General features: G+C 46.1%; 2 protein-coding genes across 2 annotated transcripts; one reads left to right on the forward strand and one right to left on the reverse strand.

Moving 5' to 3' along the window:
* Positions 1-2,812: 2,812 nt before the first annotated feature.
* On the forward strand, positions 2,813-5,436 carry or60a1 (odorant receptor, family 60, subfamily A, member 1). Its single transcript, XM_042516556.2, has one exon. The coding sequence runs from the start codon at positions 3,600-3,602 to the stop codon at positions 4,524-4,526; it is 927 nt and encodes a 308-aa protein (XP_042372490.1). The 5' UTR covers positions 2,813-3,599; the 3' UTR covers positions 4,527-5,436.
* Positions 5,437-7,379: 1,943 nt separating this feature from the next.
* On the reverse strand, positions 7,380-8,382 carry LOC121938868 (olfactory receptor 52E4-like). Its single transcript, XM_042482023.2, has one exon. The coding sequence runs from the start codon at positions 8,380-8,382 to the stop codon at positions 7,441-7,443; it is 942 nt and encodes a 313-aa protein (XP_042337957.2). The 3' UTR covers positions 7,380-7,440.
* Between the last annotated feature and the right edge of the window lie 1,618 nt (positions 8,383-10,000).

Here is a 10,000-nt window from a genome sequence, read left to right on the forward strand (position 1 = left end):
GGAGACAACACAGGAGACAACACGAGAAACATCACAGGAGACAACACAGGAGACAACACGAGAAACATCACAGGAGACAACACAGGAGACCACACGAGAAACATCACAGGAGACAACACAGGAGACAACACGAGAGACATCAGGAGACATCACAGGAGACAACACAGGAGACAACACGAGAGACCACAAGAGAGACAACATGAGAGACATCACAGGAGACAACACAGGAGACAACGTGAGAGACATCACAGGAGACAACACAGGAGACAACACGAGAGACATCACAGGAGACAACACAGGAGACAACACGAGAAACATCACAGGAGACAACACAGGAGACAACACGAGAAACATCACAGGAGACAACACAGGAGACCACACGAGAAACATCACAGGAGACAACACAGGAGACAACACGAGAGACAACAGGAGACATCACAGGAGACAACACAGGAGACAACACGAGAAACATCACAGGAGACAACACAGGAGACAACACGAGAAACATCACAGGAGACAACACAGGAGACAACACGAGAGACATCAGGAGACATCACAGGAGACAACACAGGAGACAACACGAGAGACATCACAGGAGACATCACAGGAGACAACACGAGAGACCACAAGAGAGACAACATGAGAGACATCACAGGAGACAACACAAGAGACAACGTGAGAGACATCACAGGAGACAACACAGGAGACAACACGAGAGACATCACAGGAGACAACACAGGAGACAACACGAGAAACATCACAGGAGACAACACAGGAGAAAACATGAGAGACATCAGGAGACAACACAGGAGACAACACAGGAGACAACACGAGAGACCACAAGAGAGATAACATGAGAGACATCACAGGAGACAACACGAGAGACATCACACGAGATGACACAGAAGACAACACGAGAGACAACAAGAGAGATAACACGAGAGACATCACAGGAGACAACACAAGAGACATCATAGGAGACAACACGAGAGACATCACAGGAGACAACACAAGAGACAACAAGAGAGACAACACGAAAGACAAAATGAGAGACATCACAGGAGACCACACAGGAGACAACACAGGAGATAACATGGTGAGTTCTGAAAATATGTTTCCATGACTTCAGACTTGCTGTCAGTTTTTTGGTTTTTATATTTTAAACTTTTCTCTTGGCCAGTTATTGTAATCCGTTTGTAGGATTCGAGGACAGTTCTAGTATATAGTATAGTATACTCTCTGTTAGCCAGTAAGCTGGTCAGTCTTTAGTTTCTGTGGTGCCGGCATGCTGTCTAAAATCACCACCGTTGTTTGGTTCTGTGTCAAAATGCAAAGGAGGCGTAAAGACAGAGAGAGACTCGGTACAGACAGTCCCTCTGGGCCTCTTTCAAAGTCACTTTGTACCCTTTTCTGCCAAATCAGCTGCGGTTCTTTAGCAGGTTCCATTCAGGGTTCCTGGTTCGGTCAGGAGAACCAGCCTCTGTTCCCCTCTCTAGTGTTTTAGCAAATTTCTAGGATTTTAGGATGTTTCATGAAATTTCGACTTTATCTTATTTTAGTACATTTCTAGGATTAAAGATGTGTGGCCCTGTCTGTGGCCCTGTCTGTGGCCCTGACAGGGGCCCTGACAGGGGCCCTGTCTGTGGCCCTGACAGGGGCCCTGACAGGGGCCCTGTCTGTGGCCCTGTCTGTGGCCCTGTCTGTGGCCCTGTCTATGGCCCTGTCAGGGGCCCTGTCTATGGCCCTGTCAGGGGCCCTGTCTGTGGCCCTGTCTGTGGCCCTGTCAGGGGCCCTGTCTGTGGCCCTGTCTGTGGCCCTGTCTGTGGCCCTGTCTGTGGCCCTGACAGGGGCCCTGTCTGTGGCCCTGTCTGTGGCCCTGTCTGTGGCCCTGTCAGGGGCCCTGTCTATGGCCCTGTCAGGGGCCCTGTCTGTGGCCCTGTCTGTGGCCCTGTCTGTGGCCCTGTCTGTGGCCCTGACAGGGGCCCTGTCTGTGGCCCTGTCTGTGGCCCTGTCTATGGCCCTGTCAGGGGCCCTGTCTGTGGCCCTGTCTATGGCCCTGTCAGGGGCCCTGTCTGTGGCCCTGTCTGTGGCCCTGTCTGTGGCCCTGTCTGTGGCCCTGTCTATGGCCCTGTCAGGGGCCCTGTCTGTGGCCCTGTCAGGGGCCCTGTCTGTGGCCCTGTCTGTGGCCCTGTCTGTGGCCCTGTCTGTGGCCCTGACAGGGGCCCTGTCTGTGGCCCTGTCTGTGGCCCTGTCAGGGGCCCTGTCTGTGGCCCTGTCAGGGGCCCTGTCTGTGGCCCTGTCTGTGGCCCTGTCAGGGGCCCTGTCTGTGGCCCTGTCTGTGGCCCTGTCTGTGGCCCTGTCAGGGGCCCTGTCTGTGGCCCTGTCTGTGGCCCTGTCTGTGGCCCTGTCTGTGGCCCTGACAGGGGCCCTGTCTATGGCCCTGTCTGTGGCCCTGTCTGTGGCCCTGTCTGTGGCCCTGTCAGGGGCCCTGTATGTGGCCCCATCAGTGGCGCAGCATCAGTTACACTGACTGTCTGTGAGCTTTTGTTTTTGCTCTGTTCGGACATTTGTTTCTGACGGATGTTTGATGTGTCGCTCTGCAGGACGCCGTCAGACACTCGTGAGGACCTGAGGAGCCGTCAGGTGAAAGCGGCGTGCAGCTCGGCGCTGACGGGTGACGTCAGCGGCTGCAGGTGTCCCTGCGGGGACAGGTGTGTTGTTTGTTTGTGGGATGGAGGGCGGGCAGCGGGGACTCTGATGTCATCATGTTTACTGTATCGTTTGGCGGTAATGAGCCCCGGCGGAGCGGGAACGCAGCGCGGACCCCGGAGACATTTGGGTGGACACTCGGACGCTCTGGAGGCTCCGAGCGGCTCCGCCGACGGGCCAATTAGCACCCCGTGCATCATGGGAAATCATGGGAGGACACTGCTGTCGCCATGGTTACTGTGGACAAACAGAGCGGCGCCGATGCTCCTGTTTGATCCTCTGACCTGGAAGTCAGGACAGAAGTGCGGTGTTCATGCTGATGGTGATGTCATTTCCTGGCGGATCATCAAATGCTTCACGTCCCCAAAATCTGTCCGGCCTCAGCTGAGACGCCACGCAGGAAACCGGAATACCGTAAAACTTCGAATAAAAGCTCCAGTCTCCTTTATTGACCCGCTGTGTCTCCACACTCTGACAAAAACAGGCTCTGTGAGAGGCTGCCCGTGGTTACCATGGTTACCACAGTAAAAACAATGTGACCCAAAAAGTCAAAAAGTGGCCCCTGGCCTCTGGTCCCTGACCCTGACCCTTGACCCCTGGCCCCTGGCCTCCTGTCAGTTTGTAACGTGGCCCCCAAATCAGAGGGAGTTGAGTGTTTCTGGTGTTTCTTTTCGCCTGTTGTGTTTTGGCCTCTGAGGGGCCCGAAGAAAAAGGTCACCGCTGGACGTTCAAGGTTTATAAAAACAGACGTCTGTCATCAGCTCAGTCAGAGGAGGAGCAGGAGGAGCAGGAGGAGCAGGAGAGGGAGGAGGACACATCAGGCAGTTATCAAACAGTGCAGTCCTCATGTCCAGCCAGACGTCTCGGTGTCCGTCCTGAGCCGCCTGAGGATGAACGTGTCTTCTGTCCCGCTCACCTTCAGTCTCTACAGCTCTCTGCGTGTCTATAACGTCGCTCTGTTCGTCTGCGTCTGCGCGCTTTACGTCTGCGGTCTGTGCGTCAGCCTGCTGCTGCTGGTGGTCGTCTGCGCGGAGCGGCGGCTGCACAGGCCGATGTACGTGCTGCTGGCGAACCTGGCCGCGAGCGGCGCGGTGGGCAGCTCGGCCGTGTGTCCCCTCGTGATGAGACACCTGATGGCCGACGCGCCGCAGACGTCGCTGGCCGGCTGTTTGACGCAGGTGTTTTTCACCAACGTGTACGGCGGCTGCGTGTTCTGCATCCTGGCGCTGATGGCCTATGACCGCTACGTGTCCATCTGCAAACCTCTGCTGTACGGCTGCGTCATGACGCCGGCCAGGGTCGCGCTGATGCTGCTGGCGGTGTACGCGCTGCTCGGCACGCTTTCGGCCGTGCACGTGTACATGATCTCCTCGCTCGCCCTGTGCACGCACACGGTGGACAAACTGACGTGTGACAGTTTGGTGGTTTCGAAGCTCTCCTGTGAGCGGTCGCCTGCCGTCGGCGCGTTCGGCCTGTGCAGCGCCGTCTGCGTCATGCTCGTCCCCGGTCTCCTGGTCGTCCTGTCCTACGCTCAGATTTTCACGGTGATCCTGAAAACCTGCAAAGAGTCCCGCACGAAAGCGCTGCAGACGTGCACGCCGCACTTTGTCACCTTTCTCAACTTCTCCGTGGCCTCTTTTTTCGGCGTCCTGTATAATCGTCTCCATCAACACGTCCCAAAAACAGTCAATGTCCTCACGTCTATCAACTTTTTTGTCCTCCCTCCTCTGCTGCACCCCGTCGTCTACGGGATTCAGCTGCAGGAGATCCAGCAGAGTATCCGCAAAATGATGAGCGGGAAAATAATCCCGGCGTGAGTTTGAATATTTGAGCGACACGTTTCAGCTTTAGAACGATAAAGTTTGACTGACATCATGTCAGGTGTGTTTTTAACCCTTTTTCAGCCGTTTACACTCACGCAGAACATCCTCACTTATGTTGCAATACTTTAACAAGACAAAAATCCCACAGTTTATTAAAACCTCCAAGAAAATTAGCCGAAAATAACGGAAAACTGGAATTTTTTTCCTGTAAAAAATCACTTTCTTGGAGTTTTTGTTTTTTATTTATTATTTCTTGTCGTTTTCCTTTTTCACATTTCCAAAAGTCATCAGGACAGTTTTCTCAGGTCTCAGGTCTGATCCGGACCCTCATGATCATCTCCATAAAAACGTCTTTTTCTGTGTATTTGCATTTAGGAATAAAGTGGATTCACAATAACAGACGAGTGAAGTTGAATCTTCACTAGTTTAATAATCTTTTTTGTCTTTAATGAAAAAATCGTTGCTGAAATGTAAACGTGATTGAAGCAGGACAGTTTTGGTTTTATATTTTGTTCTGATGTGAAACTGTGATCGACGTTTTCTCTGATGTTTGGGGACGTCGAATTATTAGATCAGAATTTAGAAGTTTGGAAGATAAAAAGCACCAGGAAAAACACCATAAAAATATCTCCAAAAATTGTTGATATTTTGGTTTCATATATTTTTCATATATGAAATATGCTAAAGGCTCATTCACACCTTTGCTCCTCATTATTGTGATTATTCTCACAAATGAAGAGAAAAGTTAATTTTTCATGTTGCTGTATTTTAAATACAGGATTGTTTTTTAACTGGAAGCTGTTTAATATTTTGTACGAGTATGGAACAAAGTTTTATTACAGTTTTGAACATGTACGACATCATACCCTTTAGGTTTTTCTTCTTATTCAAACATTAATTTATACACACACAGACATATATAAACATGTTTTTTCTAATTGTATGTTCATTTTGAATACTTGAATAAAAGAGTTGGAAAAAAAATTAAAAGTGAACTTGAGTATTATTGAGTTTAATAATAATAATAATGATGATGATGATGATGATGATATTAATAATAATAATGATGATAATAACAATAATAGATTATATTTATAATGCACTTTACATTCACATGAGCAAACAACTCAATGAAAGTTTTTATTTCAATTCTGCTAAAATTTGGATTCATGCAAAGAAATATTTGGACTGTTTTCCAGCCTGCTTGAAAGTGATAAGAAAAACCACAATAAAACCAAAAATAAAAGCAGCGAGAAAAGCTAATTAAAAAAAGAAGCTCTTAAGTGAAAAAAAAAAAAAAAAGAATAGTAACCCTCTTTTTTTCATTTTCTACCACTATGGTTCAGTGTTGCCTCTATGGACCAAAAAAACCCAAAAATATAAAATGATGTTGACTTGGTTTATTTTATGGAAAAAAACCCCAAAACGTGGCGTCATGATGCCTCATAGACGGTCAGAATTTCATGGTTCTGTCGGAGTCATTCATATTTTCTATTTCTGTGAAACTCATTAACATGACGGAGGGTTTTTTCGGTTTGTGCTTTTTTTTTGGACTTTTTATTTAGAAAAAAATGAAGGTTCACTTCACGTCTGCAAAACTTTAAAAGTCAGTATCTCAAAACTGCAGAAAACCGAGAACCGGATCTTTCTGAGGTTTATGAACACATTATTCTTCCTCTTATTATCATCATCATCATCATCATCATCGTTACTATTATTAACCCTTTGAAACCTGGAGCGATGTCACTTCTTGTGCTGCGTTCACAGTATTTGACCTTTGAACTCCGAACTCTCTGAGTGTGACTTCTTTTATAAACGTGGAAGAAAAAGCAACGAGCAATTTAACAAGAAATGACTCTAAAAAAAGAAAGAAATGAGGAAAAATGTAAAAGGAAATGACCTGCAATGAGAAAAAAACAAAGACAAAAACAAAAGTGAAAGAACAAAAACAGGAAATGACCTGAAAAAAGTCCCAAAATAAGATCAAAGATAATACTTAAGTTATAAATATGAAACATAATTTCCTCGTGAGATATCGGAGGTGTCGCTCCTTCACGCTGTCCTCTTTGACCGGCTACGTATTTTATTTTGGTAACTGTTTTTAGTCTTATTTTTGATGTGATGTTTCACACAGACCCTCCAGAGAAACACTCAAATGAGTCAGTTTTTTATTTTCATTTTTTATTTATTCAACATGTGAAGAAGGTAACGAGCAACAAAAGAAGAAATGACCCGCAACAACAAAAACGGCCAGAAAAACCCAAAAACTCAACAGTCAAACAAAAAATCACAAAGCAAGAAATGACCTGATAAAAAAACCTTCAGAATCACAGAATCATAGAAATTCTGCTAAATATTTATATATTTATTTATATTTATATATATATTTATATATATATATATATATATATATATATATATATATATATATATTTATTTATATTTATATATATATATATATTTATTTATATTTATATATATATATATATATTTATTTATATTTATTTATATACACATATAACTTTGATAATTATGGACGTAGTTCACAAGATATTTTTACTTTACCTTTTTTCTTGTGTGTGTGTGTGTGTGTTTCTGTGTGTGTGTGTGTGTGTTTCTGTGTGTGTGTGTGTGTGTGTGTGTGTGTGTTTGTGTGTGTGTGTGTGTGTGTGTGTGTTTTTGTGTGTGTGTGTGTGTGTTTCTGTGTGTGTGTGTGTGTAATTCGTCTCATTCAGTTTCAGTAAAATATTCAAAGCAAAAGTGAGACTCAAACCGACTTTATTAGTTTGACTCGACATCATGAGAGACACGTTTCATCCACACAGACACAGTCATCATCAGCTGAGGACGACGTCTTCAGGACGACGTCTTCAGGACACGTGGACGCTGTCAGCTGACTCACGACTCTCTACATTCTTTGACCAAAAGCCAGACTTCTGCAGATGATGCGTATTTTGGACAGCTGGAGTCCGTACAGTACGGGGTTAAAGAGCGGCTGGCAGGTGAGAAAGTATAAGGACAGGAAGACGCGCAGCGTGATGGGGACGCCGCTCATGTCGAACCTGCCCTGCACGATCTCAAAGAAAGCCCCGAAGGAGAAGTTGAGCAGCGAGGCGAGGTGAGGCGTGCAGGTGCTCACGGCTTTCTGCCTCGTCTGTCTGGAGCCCGAAAAAATGACTCTGAGGATCTTTATGTATGAGGAAATGATCAGAACTATCAGAGCCACGATGACAGTAAAGATGTAAACCATCCCGTAGATGTTGTTGAGCGTGGTGTCGAAGCACGCCAGCTTAACGATGGAGTAGTTATCGCAGTACACTTTCTGAATGGTGTTGCCGCACAGCTGCAGAGGGGCGCTCAGAGACATCATGGCCACAGTCGCAAGGACGCTGTAGAACCACACAAACGCCGTCAGGACGCCAACACGCCTGGACGTCATGCGCGTGCTATACTGCAGAGGGAAACAGATGGCCAGATATCGGTCGTAAGACATGACGGCTAAAGTTAACATCTCCACACTGCCATAGAAATGCACACAATAGATCTGCAGGAAACAAGCTGCAGCAGAAACGGTGTGAAGGTCAGAGAGGATCTGAAGCAGCAGGAAGGGAAACAACCCTGAACTACCATACAGCTCATTCACACACAGGCTGACCAGGAAAAGGTACATAGGTTCATGTAAGCTTCTGTTCACGCAGATGACCACGATCACACACATGTTCGCTGCCACGATGATCACGTACAGACACATGACCACCGAGAAAATCAAGTATTTCAGGAGCCCCGTGTCAAAGTAGGCTGCCAGTGTGAAATGTGACACCTGCGAAGAGTTAATCATCATCCTCATCATCATCATCATCATCATCATCATCATCATCATCATCATACAACAGGGACTCTCTCTGTTCAGAGCGTGAACGTGTCCCGGTCAGCCTGGGACATTTTCTCGCAGCTTTGTGAGTTTAAAAGTTTGTGAATGAAATCATCAACAACAGAAACAGCAGTCACGACACAAACACATCACCACAGCTGCCGTAAAGTCACGCTGCACGAATCTCACAGCGATCTGTGCAGCACCGTGAGCCGCACCGTGACTCCCCCCCACTGACAGCACACGCTCATCCAGACGCTTTTAACCCTTTCAAATCAGGGGAACGCCCACAGCAGCGCGCTCGCCGCTTTAACCAATCACACCCACACCGACAACGATTTCTTATTCAGGTGTAAAGTCTGGCTGTTTGTAGAGTTTTAACATTCATCAGAGAATTTGTCCACGATCACACGGATATACCAGAGTTTACTCGAGTATACTCGAGTATACTCGGGTACTTTTAGATTTGTATTTTTTGTATGAAGGTACTTAAAAGTGTTGAGTCAGACCTGCGAACTTATAAGGTGTTTATAATGTCCTAAAATCCTAGAGATGTCTTAAAAGCTTAGTAATGTCCAAAATTCCTACAAATGTCCTAAAATCTTCATAACATCCTCAGATTCTAGAAATTTTCTGAAATCTGACAAACATCTTAAATTCCTTGTAACATCCAAAACTCCAAGTAACGTCCTAAAATCCTAGAAATGTCCTAAAATCTGAGAAACATCCTAAAATCCTAAAACTACCTTTATATCTGAGAAACGTCCCAAAATCCTAGAAATGTCCTAAAATCTTAGAAACGTCCTAAAATCCTAAAACTACATTTATATCTGAGAAATGTCCTAAAATCCTAGTAATGTCCTAAAATCTTAGACACGTCTCAAAAGACTTAGTACCGTCCTAAAATGGTAGAAATGACATATCAGTTACAGCTGGACACGTCAGTGGACACTTTACTACAACAGGATGTGAAAATGTCCAGCATGACTTGAGGTTAGAGTCAGAGTTTGTCCTCGGTCAGCTGACAGAGACGTCCCCGCTGACGCCCTGAAAAGGATAAAAGACGCAGACGCAGAGTTTCGGCTGGCTGAGGACGGACTCACAGTCAGCAGCTGTCCTCTGTAGTTTCAGCTCACAAAGGGTTGACAGGTGAGACGTCCTCTCCGCAGGAATGTCTCATTGTTGATATCGAAGGTCGTCAGTATGTGTGTGTGTGTGTGTGTGTGTGTGTGTGTGTTAGGACACTTGAAAACACTCGTACGTCTTCGTATAGTTTGTGTGTGTCGCTGTGAGCGCTGACGGACAGCTTCAGAGAAGAGTGTGTCTTCGTCGCTCTGTGGACGGACGCCAGCAGGGAACTGTTCCCACAACACTGCCGAACATTACGCACAAGTTACAGTAATGTTTTAAATTTCAATCCAATGTTGAAAGAACGTTTTAAAGACGTGTGTCACCTTAAATAATGTTCCTGTGAGGTTAAAGGCTGACTGACGCTGAAGTGCAACATTCACACGAGGTTTGGTGAAGCTGAAAAGGTGACGGATCATAAAACGTTCTTCTCCTTTTAAAAGTGAAAATGTAACACGAGGTAGTCTTT

This window comes from Plectropomus leopardus, chromosome 6 (genome assembly GCF_026936395.1).
Source record: "Plectropomus leopardus strain MGB_pleo_1.0 chromosome 6, ASM2693639v1, whole genome shotgun sequence".
NCBI classification, from domain to species: Eukaryota; Metazoa; Chordata; class Actinopteri; order Perciformes; family Serranidae; genus Plectropomus; species Plectropomus leopardus.

Coding starts and splice junctions, on each gene's coding strand:
- or60a1 (XM_042516556.2), top strand. CDS start 3,600: ATGAACGTGTCTTCTGTCCCGCTCACCTTCAGTCTCTACAGCTCTCTG.
- LOC121938868 (XM_042482023.2), bottom strand. CDS start 8,382: ATGATGAGGATGATGATTAACTCTTCGCAGGTGTCACATTTCACACTG.